The sequence below is a fragment of the Passer domesticus genome, chromosome 1, assembly GCF_036417665.1.
Source record: "Passer domesticus isolate bPasDom1 chromosome 1, bPasDom1.hap1, whole genome shotgun sequence".
In the NCBI taxonomy this organism is placed as follows: domain Eukaryota; kingdom Metazoa; phylum Chordata; class Aves; order Passeriformes; family Passeridae; genus Passer; species Passer domesticus.
Window position 1 is genome coordinate 136,817,911 of NC_087474.1, and position 23,637 is coordinate 136,841,547.

The following is a 23,637-nucleotide window of genomic DNA, read 5'->3' on the forward strand; positions in this document are numbered from 1 at the left end:
AAGTCAATTAATTCTGAAGTGGCTTTTAAAAGGAAAACAAACTAGATGCCATGAAAATAAACCAGAATGATTTAAGCAGGAATATCAGAGTTGATACAACTATGAGTGGAAGAGCATATTCAATTCCAAAAGGAAAGCATCTGGCAGCATACCAAGGTAACAGCTATGCTATCTGCATAGAGCCCATGACACAGCCCGCCAAGGAGGGGGAAACATGAAAGCAAACCCACTGAGGATACCAGTGCTTCAGGACAACAGAATAGCTAGGAATACTTATACACACAGACTAAAATAATGAAAAATGTCCACCCACACGTTGACAATGGAAAAAAACATCTGGGAACAATAAATACCTTATCTCTGGGAAAATTCATCTCCACAGCAAAACCAAAACAGAATACAACATGATCTGAGAAGGCAACAATGACTGCTCACAGATCACAGCAATTCAGAGGAGGCAGTTACAGGCAGGTGAGAGGCAGAATAACTTCCTGACTTCAAAGAAGATTTGGCTTCCCTGTTTTCGATTTTGCACATCACGTGTGCATTTTATTAATTAGCTCTTAGATGATATTTTTTTCTTTAATTTCTAATAAAAGGTGAAAAAGCATAAATCAGTGGACATAGTCACCAGTATTCTTAAGATGCCGTTTACACTAGTGGCTCGAATCAGAAGCAATGTCTCTTCCTTGGATGGCAGTGTCACAATCTCATGGTGCACTAATGATTAGCAGCACTTTAGAAAGGGGCTTGCAGCTGGAACTGCTGACATCCCCTTACTCTGAATTGTGCAGTTTGAAAAACTCCAGTTTGTTGCAAGCATGAGATTTGATTATATTTATAACCAAGTCTCAAGACTTTGTAAAAGCTTTTATATCTAAAAATGAAAAATATAAAACAAACAACAGGGATTATAGAATTAGGGAACCGACAGCTCCTGTGAGCAGCCAGAAATTATCCTGGACCATACAGTCAGATGCAGTTACATGCACTAAGCTATGGAAAGTAGCCCTTACACCTTATTCATTTCTCTGACTCTTTAAAAAGAAAAACTGTAACACACATCTGTGACCTAGCAACAAAATGGTTTGAAATACTTTCCAGATCACTGAACTGTGCAATACCTTTAAAAATGGGATGACAAAAGGTCGCAGTGGGAAGTTAGTAGCTTCTTGCAGTTTGGAATGAAATTCTTCAATTGTCAAAGTAGAATTCTGTTGAGAAAAAAAAATTCTGTCTTGATGACAAAATAATGGAAACACTTAGCAAGAGAAACTGTAACTGAAGAACCCTGAAATTGCTTAACAACTTGATATTGGTGAGAGAAATAAGAAAAGCATGCTGCATATTAAATGATTACCTTATTAAAATACACAAAGGAAAGCACAAGCATCTCAGACATTCAGTGCCTGTTGCTTAGAGTACAGTTTAAGTGTAAAGCATGCAAAGGCTTTTACATTTCAAACATCAGTTAAAGCTGCTTTTATACTATTTTTTTAATTTCATATTTTTCTACTGTTTTCTTTTGAAAAAGGACTGTTTACTATGTTCTAGGCCATGTAAGAAAGTCATTACTTTAGAGATGAAGTCATAATCATGAACTCCACAAGCTGGCAGGGCTGACCAAGGGAATAGCATATGTGGATTTTCCCAAGGAAAAAAATCCTCATCTGCTCCTAAGACCTCAAATGAAGTTAGAAATCAACTGTAAATAACAGTGGGAAAGCAGTTTTTATCTGAAAATCAGTGGAATGTGGATGTTCCCAAAGCCACCTTCAGCTTGTTTACTAGTTCCCCCTTCCAAAGAGAACCATGTGACAAGTAAAACCATGAATATGGAAACACATGGAGAGCAAGAGTTACTAATGTTATACTGCCTACATTAAGCTTCCCTTCGACACAGACCAAGTGAGGGGGCATCCACTGCTGTCAGGTAGGGGTTTGGAAAGACACAAGCTAAGATTGTGAAGTCACCCCTCAGCCTTAGTGCTAAACAGTGCTGTCAGTCTTTGCTCCAAATGAAATCAGTGGCAACTGCAGCTGCTCAGAACAGATGTAAATCAGAGCACCACAATAGCATCTTTCCCAGTACATCCAATTATTGCTGAAGGAAATACGTGGGAGACAACAATGTCTGGCAGAGAGAGGACTTGACTGGGAGTAAAAAGAACCCTGGGCCAGATTTCACAGTTTGCATGTAAAAGGGCAGCCCAAGTTGACAGACATAGGTAAGAAAGAGCTGAAATTTTCATTAAGCCATACCATCAAATAGAGATAACTTTATCAATAAAGCAACTTAAGTAGCAGCAGTGCCTTGCTGAGTTCACAATTGTTTGGTTCAATGACACTGAGAAAGGGTTTTGCACTGCCTAACTGCAGTCCAAACACACTCAGCTCATGCTTTTAACCATTGACACTATATATGTGTATAGAGAGCAAGGCTCTCTCCCCATCCAACTAAACTAGGCAAGTCAAACCACATTTTACTACATTACAGGATTCAAGGTATGTCTACATTAGGGGTACTGCCAGTAGAGGATGGAAATGCTCTCACACCGTTAAACCATAACAATACACTGGCAAAAATAGTCAAGGATATTCCTAGTAGGGAATAGCTGCCACTTGAGGGAAGCAAGTCAGGCTACTCATGTGAGCTCTGTCAGCAAGAGCTGGAGCTTCACTCTTGCACATTTGGTGTCCCTGAAGTACAATGAATGCAGTGCATGTGACCCATTCATTTATAAAATAAACACAGCAAGCAAGGAAAAGGGAAAAGTACAGAAAAAATACTTGCTTACCACAAGTCCTAGCACAAGGGTACGCACTCTCTCCCCAATCTCTGGTGAAATGTCATTGCCAAACTGCTGTAAGGTTGTAAGAAATCTCTTCAGTTTGCTGAGCTGCCTAGCTCCACAAGCTGGCGGTAACTGCTGGTTAGCCAGAGAAGAGGAAGAGGAAGAGGATGGCCCATTGCTAAAGCCATTAGGAGGAGATGGAGCTCCATTTAATGCTGTTGGTGAATGGCTAGTGCCATTGGTTACTGAAAGAAAAAGAGACAGAGGATAAAATAAAGATTGGGGTTGGGGAAGAGATAGAGAGAAAAAGGAGACAGAGGGGAAAATCCATCAGCTTATGTTTTCTACACTTGACCTCAGAATTAATTAAGTTGTACAATCAAAGATAATTAGCCTTTAGACAGAATGACAGTCTGCAGTTTATATCTATTTCCCAGTAGCTGGTGCTGAACGTTGTAAGGATTGGAAATAACAGCAGCTGCCTCTCACACAACCCCTTCAAAATGCTCCTGGACCTGAAAAGCACCATTTGAATACCAGCCTTTTGTCAGAAGATTTTAAAATAGAGAGAGGGAAATGGAGAGAGAAAAAGCATGAGTGCATGTATGATTGAAGACCAAAAAAAATTGCTCTTTGGGGTAGGAAAAAACTGCAGACATATTTCATGAAGCCTCAGTTTATCTCTGAATATTTTTACTTGTGTTTTGTACACACAACTGACAGCTGTGTTTATAAAACAGGACTTTCACGTTTTAACCTTACGCCACCCAATGAGAAGGTTATTTTTTCCAATACAGATTCCCTAGCTGCTAACATATGGAGCACACAAAGTTGTCTGTGCAGGTACAAATGCTGTCAATGCTCTGTGTCCTGAAGCCTTGCAGCAAGGGCAACCAGCTAGACTTCAGAAGACTTCTCAGAGATCATAAGCAAATCTCTCTGCTTTCACATGCCAGCACCTTATCTCTGAAAAGGATAAGAAATAATTTCCCTCCTTTTGCCAGGTTGCTGTGAGGATAATGATCTGAAGTACTAAACATTCAAAATTTATGGCAATAGATGCATGCAGACATACTGAAGAAAACAGAGAGTTTTTGGCAGCGCTTTCAGTTTGATTCTTATCCACACTCTAGAAGAGAGCAGAGAATCAAACTGAGGACATCCCCTTCCACTCAGGTTAGCTGGAACAGCAACACTCAAAACAAACGCTGTTGAGGTTGAGTCTGATTTGCCAAAATGACAGCAAACAGTAAGAAAAAGGATGGCTCCCCTAGAAATACAAGTGTACCAGTGCACTGGCAGGTGTGGGCACACAGCATGTGACTCTACCTTGCAGCAGCTGCACTCGGTGGGCCACAGCCCTGGAGAAATTTTCTGATTTTTTTTTGGGGGGGGGCGAATCACTCAGAACCCAATGAAAAAAACAACAAAATCAGGAACTTGTGCAATCAAAAAGGCATAGCAGTTTCAGTTTAACTTGTTTCCTATTTAAAAGCACACCAAGGGCAAGCTAGCAACTTTAAATATTTTCAATGTTTCTCAATGACCAGCCTCTCTGAAGCTAAACATCCCATTCTCATCTCATTTTCTTCATGGATTGTCCTTATCTTTAACCAGGAAGTCCTTTTTTCAGGGTGGACACCTACTACTAGATATAAATCACTACCTATTACTATATTTAAATCACTGCCACAAACCTTCAAAGGACTTTTTGTTGCCCTAATCACTGCCTTCCAGAGGAATTACAGAAAAAGCTATGTGAATTGTTATCTAGCCTCTGCTTGTGTTTTCTCCTAGTTTTTGATTGCCTATTCTGGCTGCATGGCCTAGTGAGAACAAGGATTGGAAAATGCAGAAATAGGAAGAAGCTGGCCCCAGCAAGTTCAGCTCCCCATGAGGCTCCAGGCCACGCTCTGAGTGCTGCACTGGGGTGAGGTATCTGAGTAAACAAATGCATCGTGATTGCAAGGAGCTCACATAGCCAAAAGTCATCCTACCAGGAACCTAGAAAATAAGGACTGGGGAGAATAGCAACATGTCCTGCTGATCTACCCTGACACCACCCAACAACTCTGTCACAGAGGTAAGGGGCTGCTCTAGGCAGAGGGTGCTGGGGCTGATCGAGAAAGCTGAAGAGAGAAGTGTGGAATTCATTGCCTAGGATAGAGACAGGGAGAAGAAAGGCTGGTAAAGAATTCCTCCCACAACAAAAGAAATAATGAAATAGTCTCATGATTTCAGTGCTTTCCTTATAACATCTGAATTTGCCAATTGGCAAAGTTGTGAGTAATTTCTAAAACAAAACCACGTTGCTAATCCAAAAGAATTTAGCATTTAAAATTTCAAAATACAACACGTCAAGAATTTTTAATCATCTAAATCAAAGAAAACAAAATATATTCTAGATCAGAAAACAAGTCAGATCTTTCTGGCCTACAGGCATTCCCACTGTAGTAATAATAAATGTAACACTCTGACAAAAATGACTATTTGGTACAAGCTGGAACAGCTAAGGACAAACTCCAAAATCTGACAGGGTAAAAAGCAATTAAAATCAGGGTTTTTTTAGACTTTTAGTCTTCAAATAAGGAGGCCCAAAAATCAAGCTGTGGTTCACACACCTTCCAAAGTGCTGAACTCAATCCAATAAACAAACATCCAGAAACCTTCTGAGGACTGTAAGTGTTATTAAAGAACATTGTCATATTCCTTTTATGATTGCCAAAGATCATCCTGAACTGTAAGTAGCACATCACATTGGAAAGCTTAATGTGCAAAAATGTGATCCTACAAAAACCTAGAAACAATTTAACTTTAGAATGAAGCAGCTCCAATGTGAAGCTCCATTCAGGATGATTCAGGTGCTGGAGTTAAGCAAAACAGACAAATCTTTGCAGGATCAGGGTCACTGGGTTAAATGTGAGTTTATGTGAATAGCTGGCACAAACTCTCCTCACTGTTTAAGTTCAACATAAATTGTCAGGACAGGGTTCCCTGGAATAAGTAGTACAAAGGCCTTCTGCATAGAGGTGAATTTTAAATAAGGCATTTAACAGAGAGAAAGGGACTAAAACAGACTTAGGCAAGACAAATAGAAGATGCAGCCTTCATTCTGTTTAGGCATATGTATTCTACTGTTCTAAAAATGTTTTATTTAAAACGTGAAATGTAAACACATTCTCATGTTTATACTATTACAAGGCAGTATAAAAGAGACCAAAAAATTTGCAGCTAAATCTTACTATGAGAAATGTGGATCATTTCATGGCTGTGAAAAGAATAGTCCAGACAACGTGCCAGATTCAAATCTCAGTTACGCTGATATGAATGCAGCATACATCAAGACTAGGAGAGTTTCTTATATGTTTACATCAATAAGCTGAGACAAAGATGCAGCCTTAAGTGATTCAGAGATGTGATAACAGACTAGAAATCTCTAGATAAAAATTGTGAAAGGACTTCAATTTTGGTTTTATATCAATATTAACTAGACATTATATAGAACTGAAATCAGAATGCTTCACTGAAACATAAGCAGAAGGAAGATTAGTATTTTTTCATTATGAATTATCTCCAATTTAAAAAAAAAAAAAAAAACAAACAAACTCCCTAAGGTTTCTATACTAAAGGGAATGGGATAGTTTAAAAACATAATGGCATGTAAGAGAAGAAGGTTTTCTGTCCTTCTCACAAGAGGGCTAACCTGATCATTAAGTACATGGGAAGCCAGTGCTCACTGTTCTTTGACACTGTGACCAAGTGGTTAATGAAATAATAACACAACTCTGAGCTGAATGTCTTAATATCTTAAAGATGCATTAATCTGTTGTGAACTTTGTTTTGCTTAATGACTTTATCCCAATACAATCAAATGTTGTTCCTGCCACTTCATGCACCTTTCCCTTCACCTATTTTGGTTTCTGAAATACAGAATAGAAAGAAGATGGAAGAAAAGAAAGAAAATAAGACTAATTACACGTTGTGGGCGTAAATGAACTGGTTCTTGGAGCTCCTTGGGTAGTGGGAGGAGGTGGCATGGTTGGAGGCGTCAGCCTGGATTGTGTCTTCACATCCACAGGTGAGTCTGGCATTGTGGAATGCTTCTCAGTGCGATCTGCAAGACACACCACAGGAATACACCGGTTTATTTCCCCGAGCACACCCTCTCTGACAAAAACTTAAAAGCTAATGCAAGAAGTGAGCCATTTCAGCATCTGCTGTGAAAGATTATACCTGATTATCTACTCCAGTGTGCTCTTCCCAAATGGCATCATCTAAACCTTACTTAAGGAGGTGCAACACAGATGGTAAGACCTCATTTGTAGCAGTGCCGCATTATCTTTTGTTTTTATTTCCAGCATGTGCAGATGCTACCTCCCAAGCACTCCTAGAACTGCAATAATGCCACCTCCCTTCAAAGCTCTCATGTTAGCCAGGAGGAAAAAACAGATGAAGGAACAGGAAAATAATAAATCCCCCTATGACATCTCTTCCAGAACTAAAACCTGAAGCTCTTTAGTACAGGTGAGATATTGGGTGGAATATTGGTTGAAACAAGCTCTCTTCATGTCTCTTCTATATATCATCTGCTGCCTTCTCCATTGCTTCTCTTTGTAATCTTATGCTAAACTTTTGCTAAATACACACACCCCCTGGGCCACTTTACCACAGTGCCCCTGGTTATTCTCATATTCACCAGAAAAATAAATACATCATGCCAAAATGGTATGTCAATCATCTCATATACATACAATTATTTTCACATAAGCATGGAAGTTTGCACCATCACATATTAAGAACAACTTTCAATGCTCAAAACCTGCAAGATAAGCAGGAACATACCTCCCCGAGAAAACAAAACAAACATAAGGCAAAACCAGGAAAAAACTTAACACTTCTCTTGCAACTGAAGATCTAAATATACAACACACATGATGTAAAAGCTACAGAAGTGCACTCTTTTTCTCAACATCTTTTTGAATGACACTACCTTAAGTTGTTTTTTTTTAAACCATCCAAGCCCATATGTTTCATTTATTAAGAATGGGCAAAACATAGCAAAATTTACCAGCTGAAGGCAAAATTAAAGCTTTCTCACTCATGCCAGGAGTTTAGCAAGCCATCTTGAAAAAAGATGAACGCAATGATGTTTAGCTTCTAATAGGAATAAGTGAAATTCTTCAGTCCCTTCTTTAGGGAGTTGGGGCTATTTACTTATACACAGCCCAGCAGAAGCCTTCCTGAGCTCCACAAAACTATTCTGTAAAACAAGTAAGTGTCGCTGCTAATGGGCAAGCACGTAAGTCTGTGGTTTTAAGTCAAAACACGTCACATTCTATAAATTCTGTCACTTCACTTTGTGACACAATTCCTTGTTCTTACTAACAGCATAGAAACTTCAATGAAATAATTGTATCTGAAATTTGCTCTGAGAGACAAGAACAGAAATTCAATGCAATGCACACATTTAACAAAGAACAGGTATGTTTAAAAGAGCCTCAAAACTTTTAATCATCAGAAAACTTAAATATGAGAAAGTTAAAAAAAAAAGGAAGGGGGAGGGAAAAGGAAAAATAAAAACAACCCCCACACCCCCAAAAATTAACAACACATAACAGATACCAATCTTTGTCTGAAATTGAAGAAACTGAGAAAGTAAGTCCCAGAAGTGCAGCACGTAAGGTAGTGCAATTATAAAAGCCATCTTCAACCTTTGTTGAAATGCCTACAGGCAATGTTTCAGCTCTCAGGGAAAGGGAGTAATTTCATATAAAATTTAGAGACAAGTTTGGGGAAGATGAGCAGTGAAATACCCCCAGAATAGGACGAGGGGAATAGAGATACAATTTTATAGGATCTGTACTGTTGATCTAAGGTTGGCAAACCTCAGCTGTGGGGGGAAGAGTAACCACAATGATTACCTTAAAAATTAAGGTTGTTACACAGGTAAGTAAGGTATGATTTGAAAATCAAGCAACAGTAAATTATTACATGCTAGAAAACAAAAACGGGTTTCTAAACAAATTCTGTACGTATTTCCTTTCTGTATCAGTATACTAAAACAGTTAAATCTGTATCTTCAATAAGCCATTAATTTACTATAAAGAACTATGAAAACTCATCTTGAAATGTTAATTGCTTCCTTAATAGCTGAATTCATCTTGCACTCACCTCAACCAACCTCAGCAACAAGGGAATAAATAGCTTTCAGCTCATGTTGCAACAGAGGGAAAGAGGCACAGCAGTGAGCCCAAGCCCTCCTAAATAAAGGCAAATATTTCTCCCATGCCAAGAAAGGAGAGAGAAAGGGAGGCTTGCCAGAGCTGGTGGGGAGATAACAGTGGGAACTGCTGGTCCATCTGGTTTTCATTCTGCTAACACTCACATTGAACTGTTAAGGAAGGCAGTCCAGGTACACAGATTTGAAGCATGTGGGAGCGCAGACACAGGCACAGAGATGGAGGTGGGTGGAAGAAGGAGTGAGAGAAATCGAGCTCCTCTAACAGACTGCTGCTCGCTGCAAGCAGGCACAGCCTGTATCCTCCAATTCAGCTGGTGATAACTAAAGCGATCCTGAGCTGTAACCAACCGCACGGCTCCTGCTCCCTCCCTTCCCTTCACTGCATTTCAAAGTTCAGGTTTGATCAGAAACGCTCAGATTAGAGGGGGGAGACTTCCCCACAAAGCTGGCAATGTTTTGCTACTTAAACTGAACATGGTCGTGGGAAATAGTGTGTTGGTTTTGCCCTCGAATTTCAGGTTGCCACTCTATCACGATCCAAATGGTTTTTGCTACCTCCAACAGTTTGCCACCCAGTCTGCAGAGTGCTGAACTTATCCACAGACCCCTGTACCTCCCATCTAAATCTAATAACATCAGGTTTGATTTTCCCAATTGCCTTTCTTTGGACGTCTTAGACATAAACACACTTTACATACCACTTACCTTTTTGTTACCTCTTTCCTTCCCTTGCAAAGCCCTAAAGCCTACTCTCCTACTGTGTGATCACAGGCAGGCAGATTTCCCTCTGACTGTTGGTAAGTTCCCTAGTACTGCCTTCTTTAAGGAGATATTAAGGCTCTTTCCAAGCACACCCCAGAATATCTCTTACCAGAATACAAGATTATTTTGTCAGAACAGAGATTCTCCATGGGGGCAGGGAAAAAGGGCTTTTGAAGAAGTACAATGCAAAATACAAAGCTTTTCCACATGCTTGGAAGACACCATCACACTACCCAGGAGAACAGCCTTTACAACTCTCTGTTCCACCCTCTTTAATAACAAAACCCCTGTGGGAGCCATTCTGCTCTTACTGCTACTGTTTTACCTGTTCCTTACCTTTTCCTACAGCTCCCTGAACTCTGAGGGAGTGATGGGACTGGGAGCACCTGTCTACAGCACCCACCACTGTCCCACCACCCACAGCACCAGAGAACCTCAGCAGCTCTAAGACAGTTCACTCAGGGGATGAAGTGGTGAGCCACAAATCAGAGCCACCACTGATAAAAGCCTTAACAGTTCTTGTGATCTGATCTTCCTAAAGCTTTTGGTGTCTGACACTTAGCCTATAACTCCAGCTTCTACAAATCATTATTTAATTTTTTAATTAATAAAAACAATAAGCCTAACAACCAACACTTTTTACTGTAATGGTTGACAAATAGCCTGATGATATGAAGCTAAAGACATAATGGTATTTAAGTCATATTCACAAGCCAATTTCCTTCAGACGTGGTATTTCACGAGGCTTTTAATGTATGAACATTTTTCATACAAACTCTCAGTGGATATTCTGCTATTCATACATTCAGAGGTAATGAGGATTTGGTAAGGGAAGAAAGAATCCCTCCAGAGGAAAAACTCTGATTTTAACATATCAAAAACTACCTGGGTAAGATTTCACATACATGTGCTCCTGTTTTACAATACAGAGACATATACATTGAATTTCACCTGAAATTCAGAAGAACTTTCACCATGTCTTAAAATAGCTCAATTTCTTGAATTTAAAAACATGTTTATGCCCTTGAGTCAAACCAAACTCCCCACTTGCAAAGCTAGTTCTGGCTATCTTTTTCTTCAGATGGACCTTGACATTCAAACAATAATCCTGAATTAGGAAGGACACACCAGAAAGTTTCATACAGGCAGCATCCCACAGCATCTCATTTAAAAACATAGCCTGTATATACAGAGGGAGTAAATTCTTTCAGGTGCAACAATTTCTTCCACTGAATCCCTTTAAACAATGACAGACCTGTGCTCCTTAGCCCAGTTCAGATCAAATGGGACTGAAACCAGAGGTCCTCCAAACTGGAAGGAAAAGGAGACATCTGCAACTCATTCTGTAGTGTTCACTGCAATCAGTTCAGGATGGAGAAAGATGGTGAAATAATGGTCTAGTCCTAATCCATACACACAACCCTCTGGAGCAGCAAGAGACTAAGAATAAATTCAGAAAACATGTTTCAAGTATGCAGAGATCTATTACATTTGCTTTGGATTATATTTTTTATTTAAAAACAAACCCAAGCAAAACATTTTGAAATACACATTCTTGAATCTCCTTTACAGCATAGAGTGAAGAACTGTGATTTAACCACAGAAGTATTTTCCTTCATTTAAAATTAAAGAATGTTGTAAAACCAACTTTAAATTATGATATTTCTTCTGTGGATTTCTTGGTTCATGGAACTATACTGTTCTTGTTCATTCAGTTTTTATGATAGAGGTTTTTTTATCACTATATTTAGCTGTTAGGTGAACACTGATATTTACTGTAAGCACAGTCAGCTTCTGAACCAAACAAGGAAGAGACAAAGCATATAGGAGCTGGGGCAAAGAGAGATGTGCCTGCATTCAAACTGATTTACTCTACTTCCTGTCCTCAACAAGATTTAGTCCATTTTTAAAACAAGACGGTCTTTCATAAATGGCAACATTTCAGCTCACATGGCACACTTCCAAGTCTAACGCATCAAGGAAAGCTGATGTATGGAACAAAATATGGAATATATAAATACTTTACTGATATCATTTCAATAGCCAATTCAATGTCAAGCATTTCTAGGAGTGGTGTGTTTTCAATTTCCTTTTTTAAATGAAAAAAAATTGTGGTATAATACGCTGTGGCATTTATTTTACTTTTAGTTAGTGCAAACAGTTCCAGATGTACACTCAGGCATGAAAGATTCTTAAAAGATGCTTTATATTGATTGTACAGTACTTTCTACTTTGGTGCCAACATTTAAAAAATAAAAATAAAACTTGCTAAATTAAAAGAGTCCATTGTCTTGTTTCCTTTAAACTCACAAAAAGAGCAAGCCCCACATATGACACAAGGGATTAGAACCTGCCTCCACCACCCAAGTTACAGGAATCGAGATCTAAATCTGAAGGATTTACTACTGATGGTTTCTTAGACACGTTGGACTAATTTTCATTATTTTGAGAGAGGTGGAAGAGAATTTGCAAGCAGGTAACCACAGACTGTGAGTCACAGTGGTGAGGAACCTGAAGTCAGACAGCCGCAAGTCCAACCTAGGAGGACAAATTCCATAGTTCCTCCATCCATAATGCTATCATGTTGCTGCCAGGAAGAACATCTCCTTCAGATGTGGCCAAGCCACACAGCACCATCAGAAATAGGCAGTGTTTGTGGAGACCCACAACTCCTGAACCTCAAACCTTCTGCTGCACTGAGCAGGACAGTATTACAAGGTTGCCTCGGTTGAAAAGAACTCATTTGAGAATGCATGGTATAAGCCTGCCATATGTGGTAAATCCCACTCACTCCATGCACTGAACCCCCGGGGAAGGCTGCAAGTCATACCATGCAGCAATAAAACACGACATGTGAACAACACCGGTGCAGAACTTCTCCCTGCCAAGTATGCCTGGGATTTGTTTGAGACTGGTACAGTCTTCATTCCATTCATCTCTCAGCCCTTTTGACTTCTTCTTGATAAATAAATAAGGACCTAAACACAATTAATGTTTTTGTTCTATACACAATTATCTCAAACAGGCATAATATAGACATAACTTTCTCTCAGCACCAGATGCAGTCATGTTATTGTCCTAGAAAGGAAACATCACTGCGTTTCCAGTTCCCCAGTACAGAACTTTTACTTCCAGGTGATTTGCAGGATGAAGTATCAGAGATCAGCTCAGACTCTGTCTTTTGTCACAGAACATTACCTCTGCAAGGTTTATTCACAAGGAATCATAATCTATGTGAAGTGACTGATGGATATGAACAGCAAAGTTTTCAGATGACATAACATTTCAATGCTTCTTTAGCATGCTGGGTATGAAGCTCGCATATTGAAGATGACCCTTTTACAAGAGCAATATCACAATTTTGCTGCAGTCTTATCTTCATTCTTCTCTGCTCAGATAGTTGAACAATTCATATCACCAGCTATTCTTCAGAATAAATGAAAGCACATTCAATTTATCCATTTATGCTCATTTAATATGCAACAGCTAGAAGAAATTCTGTATCCTGGGAGTTCACTGAAGTTATCTGAGGCCAAGTTATAAGAGTTTTCTTCAGCTGTGCTAAAATAAGCCTTGAGCATAATACAATCTCCTCTGTCTCCCAAAAGCTGAAAGGGATTTTTGTGCTACTGTCTCCCAGTTTTGGTAGAGCTTGCGGATGACATAAAGCAGGTAAATAGCGAAAATGCTTTACTGTCACGTTCTTTGTCCACAGTGGTACCTTGACTGGTCCTAACAATCATGACAGTGAACCACAAATGCAGAAGCATTCTCTTTGATTTCAGTTCTCTATGGTGAGAGGTTCTGACTGGCAAAAAAACTTGGTCACACACTCATGGCTTAGCAGCTGAAGGCCAGATAATTGCACATATTATGAAATAAGTAATGCATGAGTTCAGTCTCAGAATTAAGACAAAAATGTCATGACTTGCTTTGCTTGGACATATTATTTTTTTCCTGAAAGAAATAAACTTGCATTACCATATAATTACCTTTTTAAAGAGGGGGAGAAATAGAAAAATAAACTTTTCCCTCTCACTTAACAATCTGACATGTTTTGACAGTTTCAAAACTATCATAAATTCACTTTCAGTTATTTAATAAAAACTGGCTCATGTCAGAATTGCACCTTTTTTTAAATGCCTCTTTTCTCCTTCACCCTTTCTGGCTTTGCAAATTTTACCATGCATAATTGCTTGGATGCAGGAATGCAGGGAAGAAGAACACATTCTAAATCTAGATCTGCTGCCACCATAAAGGTTTATGAAATACTTAGTGAGAACAGACAAGCAAAATAAGGGCCAAACTGTGGCAGCTGCCCTGAGTTTCCATAAGCCCCCGGAAAATAAAATCTACAAGTTGCTTTTCGTGGATGAATATACAACACTGGGCCTGTAATGAAGCTGAAGACAATGTGGATTCCTTTTAAATATTCCACCAAACATCATGAAAATTCCTCTATATATGAACTAATACAGTTAATAAGCAACAGTCCCACAATCAGTATTGAAATACTATTTTCCCATTTACATTGTTTCCTAGATCTTTTCTTTTTGTTGACAAACTATCCAACTAAGAACTGTGTGTTTTGAGTGGCTCTCCTGTGTTTCACATCACAGGAAGTATTGCTGCTATTCCAAGCCCAGCTCACTGAACACTGAGGCTCAAGTGAAGGGACAGTGGCACTCTCTGCCTCTGGCATGAAGAACTGAAGAACAGCCAGAGCAAGCACTGGCCAAACTCACACCCCAGCCTCTCTGACAAGCTACAGAGGTGACCACCTCTCTACATTAGCAATCAATCCCTTTACTTATATCGAGGAAATCTTCAGCATGCTTTCAGTACTTTCTGTACTGAAAGTATTTTCAGGAGTACTCTCCCAAAGGCTCCCTGACCAGTAACTCATTTCCTTTCTGCATCATTCCTGGAAGGCCTACCCTTGTCAGGATTACACACTAGTTGACAAACTACAGATGAAGGCAGACTGATATCTAAGAAATACAAATACCATCAGAATCTAATTGGCCTTGTTTGCATGCTCTTATATACTCAACCACACACAACACAGATCCTTCCCACCAGAATTAAGATTTTTCTCTCACAACATTAACTGAAATTTCATAACTTGGTCTCCAGAAGTATATTTATGTTTTTAATCCAAAGTTTGCCTTGTCCTAAATTAACAGTAAATAACAGAATCATGGGAAGACTTGGGTTGAAAGGGACCTTCAAGATCATCCCCTTCCAGTCCCCCTTGCATCAACAGGGACACCTTTTACTAAACCAGGTTGCTCAGAGCCTCATCCAACCTGGCCTTAAACATTTCCAAGGATAAGGCACCCACAGAGTCTCTGGGCAACCTGTTCCAGTGCCTTATCATCCTCATAGTACAGAACTTTTCTCTAATAACCAGTCTAAACACACTCTCAGTTTGAAACCACAGTTTGTTAGACAATGCTAGAAGTCTGAAGTAAAATAATTATAAACTTCTTTATTTTTAATGCACTTATATAAAGTGTAAAGGATATCTGTACTCATTTTAGAAAAGTCCTAAGACAACACTGATACCATATTTCATTAGATTTAGCTGGAACTGAAGTCTCCAATATAGACTACACAAACTAATCTAAAGCAACTTATTTTAATTCAGGAAATTTAGGCAATAAACTCCTCTGCCAAAGAGCAAAAGAAGTTACTACAGCTGTACTTTCAAGAGGCATTGCTTATATTTGTATAACATGTCATGTATAACATGCTTTAGGCTCAAAAATAATCAAATATGGGTGTAGGAGGTGATATTTTACACGGTTATACATACGAAAAGATAACACAGGGACTACCAAGAAGGTTAATGTATATATTTTTGGCTTTGCTCGATCTTAAAATGTGGAATTTGTCATGGACAAGTCAACATCCTGTAAGGTATAGAGTGGTGGTGGCCATCCTGGGATAGGCTGCTCCCCCCCACCTTGTGGATCAAGGTCCCAAATCCCTGCTCTACCAGACTGCACCATTTTACCCAGGCAAAAACCCAGTTCCTCCAAGCGATATTTCAAACAGTGAAAAGTCTGTTCCATTAGACTAGATGTGCAGGTCTGGGGAGCAAGACCATACCCATAATACTGAAATCAGAGGCAGCCAAACTCCCTCTCTACCAAGTATCAGAACAGTCTGAGGAAGTCTGCTTATTCCTGCCATCTAACACAGACAGCTAAATTAGCAGACTAAATGTCCCATATAATCACTAAAGACTTAGAGTCTCTAATTTTTTAATCTCTATGGCTGCTAAATCGGGCATAAACATTCCCATACAGATCTAGGTTCTTTGCCTCCTGAGAACCAGAAGCATTCAGACTGCTCTCACAGTGTGGCTGCTGTACACAGCAATTGGTGGTCCTCAGCGACCAGGCATAATAACTCCTTGGCTTCTATTCAGCCACTCAAGACTGGTATCAATCCACCAACGAAAATATATAATGAAGCATATTTCCCCCAGAAGCCCTTGCTCTCTGTAAACTTACAGCTGGCACTCTAAGTTACTGGCACTACCAGCAAAAGGGGAACTATAGGCTTTCCCCATCTAGGTATTATACACTGACAATCTCCAATAGTGCAATTTATTATACTCATCAATACTTTGGGATTTATAGAAATACACACTCTGGAAGACTATCATTTCATATCATCAGATGATGCCATTAAAGATATCCTTTATTTACATGACTCACTGTCTAGACAGAGTGTGAGAAAATACCCACTATTAGTTACAAGTCAGCTCCTCCTCAGTGCCACATGTCACACCAAATGTCTTTTATTTGGGCACTGGATTACACCTTAATAAATCAGTGGAGAGGTGAGAAGGGGGAAAGAGAGCCTCAAAAACTTCACAAGAAATGAAGACTCAAATATCTTCTTAAATGAGACAATACTACTTATTGAAAAATAAGCTCCCAAGAAAGAAAATACTACCATTAGCAAACCCAAAACTGTGTTTTGAATCATCTGGCCTAACACATCACATGCACTCTTAAAAGTGATGTGAAATAGCATAAGCATATAAAGGAAAAAGGAAAGGAAGGAATTTGTGTATGTCATTTAAGACTAACAAGTATAAAACCAGATTAAACCTCTTTCTGAAGCCAGCAAATTCACACAAAATCATGTAGCACAGAAATCTCTGGTGATCTCACCCAGAAAGAGAGATGCTGGGTTAGCCTTGCAGGCAGACTCCAGCTCCAGAAACACTCAGGAATATGTGTTTAACTATAGACACTGAAAACAGCTGTAGGTAAACTAATGAGACCACTCACAGGGTATACAATTACACGCAACGTTTCTAGACCTTAAAGCATCACAGCAGTCTTAGTCTTGCACAATAAAGCTTAAACTTCCTCCTTTTGAAGCATCTTCCCTATGTTTTGAATTTTAAATAGCAGACCCCAGCTGAAGCCTGAATTGAAAGAAAAATCTGCAATTATTACAGAATCCACAAAAATATACACAAATTTTTTAAACAATTTCAGGTATAATTGCATTGCCATGATTGATGATGGTTGTACAATACATACATCATTTCAAGCCCAGCAGATACAAATTAAATGTTTAGGATTTTTTTTCCCCTCAACAAATACATCTAAAAGGTTTTTATATTTATAGAACAACATTTTCATCAAGCTACCTAAACCTATTACTCCAATATGGCAATATTGATCTTTGTGTATCAGTGCTGCTTCTATGGCTTCCTTCCATACATGCAGATATGTGCATATCTGTGCAGGTATGTGCACACACTTGTACACATATGTGACCAAATTTTACTTAGGTTTGGTTTTGTGTATAAGAATATTTACTGTGATTCTTTATTTTTTTTTAACTTTCAAATTCAGAAAACTGTAAGAGGGCAAGAGCCTTCAATTGCACTGAAGGGAGTGTTAAATGGTGGGGAAACTTCAAGGCGAGAAGTCAGACACGAAGGAGAAGCCGCTCAATGATACGAATGCAAGCAAAATATTGACAAAGTAAGGAAGTCTGATGCATTTGAACTCTGAATGTTCAATGTGGATGTGCTTAACCCTTTCTTATATGGTTACATTCTCTTGTATATGAAAAAAATCTTACAAAATGTAGCTTTAACTTTCTCTGTGCTATGGAAACACCCTGAATTTGGCCTTGGTCCTACTTGGGCATATACATTTTGTGTCCCTGAGAGGTGGGTTAACCAGAAGAGAGGCCATTTTTATGAGAAAAAGCAGAGTATTCCCAGCAGGACGGAAACCGTGCGGAGGGGCAGAGGAGCTGCGGGAGCACTCCCGGGCACGGCCACGGGCAGTGACACCGCTAGAGGGAGCCGGCATTGTGCCGCGGCACTGGGAAAAACCCCGGCCCGCACGGAATGCTCAAAGCAAATGGCAAGCTGCTCAGAAAGCCAAAGGGACACGCTTCAAGAACAGTTCTTCCCAATATCTTCAGCCACGTGATGTAAAGGAGAGCCTATGATACTCTGTGTGTGTGCGCGGGTCAGTATGTATATTCTGTGCCCACAGTGCCAACAGAATATTAAGTAATTGTCCCTAAAATTCAGCCATATTAATTTCATTCTCAAAAGAGCAACTAGACAGCCCTGGCTCCAACAAAACACCTATTTCAGTGCCTCCTATTGTCGCCTTTCACTCCAGTGAAACGAGAGTTTCCAACTACACCTTCCCTCCCCCTCTTTCCCCTGCTTGGCTGATAGCTTTCTATGTGAAACATTCCAAAAGTGGAATTGCTGAAGACAATAGGCAGTGTCATGCCTGCAACTCACACCATATCTAGTCATAAAACCTGGATTGTGCACACACAACTACAGCCACGTGACAATGGCAAAATTTAACACCATTCCGTTTTTGCACCAAAACACAGAGAATCAAACAAAACCTGGTATCTCCCTCACATTATAATCAGTCAGAGAGATCAAAAGGCAAGCAGGGAAGAAGTAAAGGCTCACATAGATCTTTATAAGCATCCTTTCAGCACCACATACGTGCTAAGAAAGCTAAATCCCAAGGGCAGATACAATTCAAAAGTACAGAGAGATAGTGACTGCACTGGCATCCCCTGTGAAAACATATTTCTTTCTTCTTGGAATATAAGATGTAAAGCACATCAGTACTTTTCTTGTGAGCTCTAAACTGCTTGGATATAAAGAAATGCAGAACTGCTGAACTGCAACTATCTATGGCAAACTCTAAAATTATGAAAGGAAAATTAAAAAATGGGGGAATAGGTGCACCTGGATGAAATACTAAACAGTTAACAAGAATAACTGTCCCCAAATGAGTTCCTAGCCATTATCTTTTCCATAATTATTGCAAGTACTTTCAGTAACTGTGCATACAAATGACCCATTAGAAACTTAACAGGTCATTTCCAAAGGTGATTATGAGCCCTGACTTACAAAGCTACTTGGGTTTTCACACAATTCTGTTCGGTGCCAACAATCTGCACAAAATTAAGATAAAATGTGTTTCCAAAACACCAAGTGGAAATAAACTTTCAGAAACTAAAAGAAGGTGTGAGATGGTGAACACCAATTAATCAAATGCATCTTCATAAATGAAACCTTTAAAAATTTGCTTTTGTCTGTGCTCTGATGTCAGGAGAATGGAAAGGAGGCAGCAATCATACGTTACAGCCCTTACAATGCCCCATACTACAATAAATAATGATGAGTGTCACTGTGAAAAGTCTAAGGCTAGGCAGGAGAGATAAAAATCATAGTATGCTATCAGAGTGGACATCTGCTGTAGAACACAGTATGGAGAGTAGAAACATGGCAGTAGATAAAGATGAACCCAAATGAACTTCTTAAAGCAACAACAAGATGCTCTTCACCTCAGTGGTCCTTCTCGGCCCTGTTTCTTAATGGGCAGCTGTGCTGTTGCAACAAATGAACAAGCAATAGGTCTGGCTAGAAAATATTAGAAAACTATTCAGAAGCACCATTTAAGGTGAGTAATAAAGAACAGGAGTATAGATGTACAGCTTCCTCGGTTGCTGAGGTTGTTAAAGAAACAGCAGGAGACACAAAAACAGATCCTGGCACTCCTACTGTGAGTGGCTTGGGCAGGTTGTAAAGAAATTAACTGAGCAAAACCAGAATAGATTCACTTAAAATGTGCAGAGGAAAAAAGGTGAGAGGAAGCATCCCAAGCTATATTAACCATAAGAAACAAAAGGCATGATCAGTTTTCATTCATATCAAATAAATAAGAAAATGAAACTATAAAAGACTGTAGTCTTAACTGAAACTGAACAAAGATATTGACCTAGCTTATGCTTAAATCTGTCTCAACAACAAGAAAAAAATGGGCAAGGAGTATCCAAGTAAACTTGGACAAAAAACCCCCTTGATTCTGGAATCATATATGTAATTTTTTTTAAGGAAGTATTGCAATGGAAAATGGGACTGTTATACTGCTTGTTCTTTTCTCACTTTCTCTTCTAATACAAAGAGAGAAGAGGTAAAACAAACACATTGAGATACTATTACATTGTCAGGCCTGAGGTCTCAGGAGACTCTCAACAGACCTTTCCTTTTCTCCAGAAATCCCAAACTCTTGCAAGAACGGGTACAAGAAGTTGTATAGCCTCATTGGTTCTGCAGGGAATCAGCAGCCTTCTGTCTATTGCTTCTGTCTAATATTTAAAACAATCTATCTTTGTCTTTTCCTTTTTCTAAACCATCTCAAATGTAGGCTTTAAACACATGCTTTACATCATGTTATGTCATACTGGAACAAACAGCTCCTCGAAAGGCTGAACTTCTATTTGTGATTATTTATCTAAAAGCTGTGTTTTCTTTTAAACTGTATATATTTTGCTGGACTGCATCTACTGACAGCTAAATTCTCAAGCCTTCAACCTGCCATCTCAAAGAAGCAGATTCGAAAGAGTCCAAGTAGATTTTACTGTCAGTCTGTAATGAGAGTAAAATTATAAATCTCTTTACCAAAAGCCAGCTGCTTCATTCTTAACTCTGATCCCCCCTTTTCTTTTGCATTCTAGCTAGCATACAGCTGCAATAAATGTGGCTCTTCTCACAAGCCATGCAGATGTTAACAGTTCTGTAGGACATCAAGAAACATTTCAAGAATCTTGTAAGTGCTGACTAAACTTGCTTGAATAACCCACTCTATCTCCTCCACATTCCTATTCAGTAACATTAGTCTTCCTGAATATATTAAGGGGGAAAAAAACTACCATTTAAGCTAAGGCTTTAATGTCTAGGTCTGAATGCACTATCAGTAAACAAGGAATGTTCTTAAGCCATCAGACAACAGATATTCAGATAGTAAGGGAAAGGGAGTCAATTTATTCTTTGCCACAATGAGTAATGCATTTTTTGTTTCTTATCTATGCAAGAGTAGTAAAATTAATGTCTGAATATATATATTTATAAAAGTCATGGCTGTATGTATTTGAAAGAATGGATCAGAACTAAAGCAAGATCTTTTCTTTTCTAGTAGTGAAATGGATTAATACTAAATTAGAGCGAAGAAGTTCAAAGTGCTACCTAGTACATTTTTATTAAAGTTATATTAGCATGGCAGTCATATGCATTAAAGATTAAGCTAAAGCCTCAAACCACAGTCAGCAGCAGCAAGAGTCCAGCTGTGCAGGTAGAGGACTAGATACAAAATGCATTAATTAAGTGGGTTTATAGTAGAGATGCTGTTTTAATATTCTTTCCCTCTTCGAGCAGTGTGCTGGGGTAGAGCTAATTTTCTTCTTAGCAGCTAATGTAGTGCTGTGTTTTGGGTTTATGCTGGAAACAGTGTTGGTAACACAGGAATGTTTTAGCTAAGGCTGAGTGGGGCTTACAGAGAGTCAGGTTTTTCTGCTTCTCACCCCTCCCAGCAGCGGTGCACAAGGAGTTGGGATGGGGACACAGCTGGGACAGCTGACCCCAACTGACCCAAGAGACATCCCACACCATGTGATGTCATGCTTAGCAATAAAACTGGGAGGAAGGTTGGCTGGGAGGCTGCTGCCTGGGGACTGGCTGGGTATCAGTCAGTTGGTGGTGAGCAATGGTATCAGTTGACTTTCTTGGGTTTTTCTCTTTATTTGCAATTTTACCTTTTATTACATTTATCACTATTATTATAATTACAATTATTATTGCTATTTTATTTCAATTATTAAACTGTTCTTATCTCAACCCACAACTATTCTCACTTTTACCCTTTCAATTTTCTTTTCCTTGTCCTGCTGATGGGGAATAAGCAAGCAGCTCTGTGGGACTTGGTTGACAGTTGGGGTTAAACTACAACAAGCAGCAAGTTTAGTCTCCTTTTTGGGGTAGGACTTTCAAAACACATGAAGCAGTTTAGAAGCTCAGTCATCAACAAAGCCAATAAGACTCACACTCATGTATTACTCCAGACACTTGAAAATCCCACATCAAATACCCTACCCTGTGTGTAAACTTCACACTTTGAAAACCCACTGGAAGGAGAGCTGCAGAGTGATTCACAGCACTGAGCCATAAAGAGATCACAATCTTTGACAAGTTCAGAAACAAAATGTGCAGTCAAGAGTGTCTATGGTGGAGTTTTGAGATTGTCTCCAGTCAAGTGTCAATCTCAGTAGAGTTTCAAAGAGAACAGAGTAGGGAGAAATAAAACGAACATATCAGTACATTTCCTGCAAGGAATCGATAAAAAGACCTCACTCCTACAAAGGCTTACATACCTGCTCAACTTCAGATACTTATCCTATTATGTGGCACACTTGAAGTGAAAACCAACTCTTTGAAAATATGGGGCACAAATAATTTACCATGAAATGTGGGATTTGGGTATTGTTTGTTCTTTGATTTAGTAATACAGGAAATCTGAATATAAAGCAGAATTGCAATGTGCTATTTTCTAAATGCTTCACAACACTGCTTTTAGAGTAATTTCATCAAAATGTCATAAAAACACATTTAAGCATTTTGAGATAAGCAAAAAGACAATAGACTACAACCTTAAAAAGAAGTCAATGTAATATTAACAGAAGCTCTGTAATTAGCTAGTCCAAAAACCTCAAGACGTCTTCAGGCTTCCCCAAACAAAACAAATTGGAAGGAGAAAGCAGGAAGAAAACTAAAAAAAAAAGGAGAAAAATAAAGAAAGAGGAAAGAAAAGCCACATGAGCCAGAATCCCTCACTGCTGTTATTTCTCCACAAGCGGAAATGCTCCGTTCAGTCATGGCTTAGGAGGCATAAACATCATTGAAATTCAAAAGCAGCTCTGAGAAAGAGGACGCCTCAATTGGTATGCAAGTGGTGTTTTCTCGCCCTGAATACATTATGAACTTGCAGCATGCTAATATGCCATGCTATCATAAGCACCAGATGGAACAGTAGGCAGTGTATGTCCCATCAAACCTCAGGAAGATGTATTAATGTTCCTGCTCTTTTTTTTTCTTCCCCTCCCCTCCCCCTTCCCTACTACAACCCCTCAGCTGTGTCCCCAGACTGGCACATTTCGTAGCATCAGTCACCTGCTCCCGAAGCACAGTTCTCCAGGGTTGCCTCATCTTCACCAGGTGGTGCCAAGCATCTTTTCAATCTTTTTTATCGCAGAAGGTAAAGGCCACAAGATGTGTCAGGCTGTGCTTACTGAAGGGTACCGAGTACAAAAGATAACATCATGAGATAAATGATAGATGAGAAAGACTTTGGGTTTAAAGCTAGCACAATAGTTTTAAATTATGTATAAACGGCACAGCACAAATTTTCCCCTCAGTACTATTGGTGAATGAAGAATTGGGGAACAGCAGCAAAGGGAAAGGTTTTCCAAGTAATCAAA

The 23,637-nt window shown here is 39.2% G+C and overlaps 1 protein-coding gene across 7 annotated transcripts in view; it reads right to left on the bottom strand.

The window, feature by feature from the left end:
* Window positions 1-23,637, bottom strand: part of RUNX1T1 (RUNX1 partner transcriptional co-repressor 1) — a 114,495-nt gene that overhangs the window by 44,046 nt on the left and 46,812 nt on the right. For all 7 annotated transcript variants that reach the window (XM_064391374.1, XM_064391396.1, XM_064391348.1 and 4 more), the window contains 3 exons: window positions 6,772-6,909; window positions 2,799-3,040; window positions 1,125-1,214 (listed from right to left, as the gene is read on the bottom strand). In XM_064391374.1, the coding sequence (XP_064247444.1) occupies window positions 1,125-1,214; window positions 2,799-3,040; window positions 6,772-6,909 (470 nt within the window). The remainder of the gene's footprint in view (window positions 1-1,124; window positions 1,215-2,798; window positions 3,041-6,771; window positions 6,910-23,637) is intronic.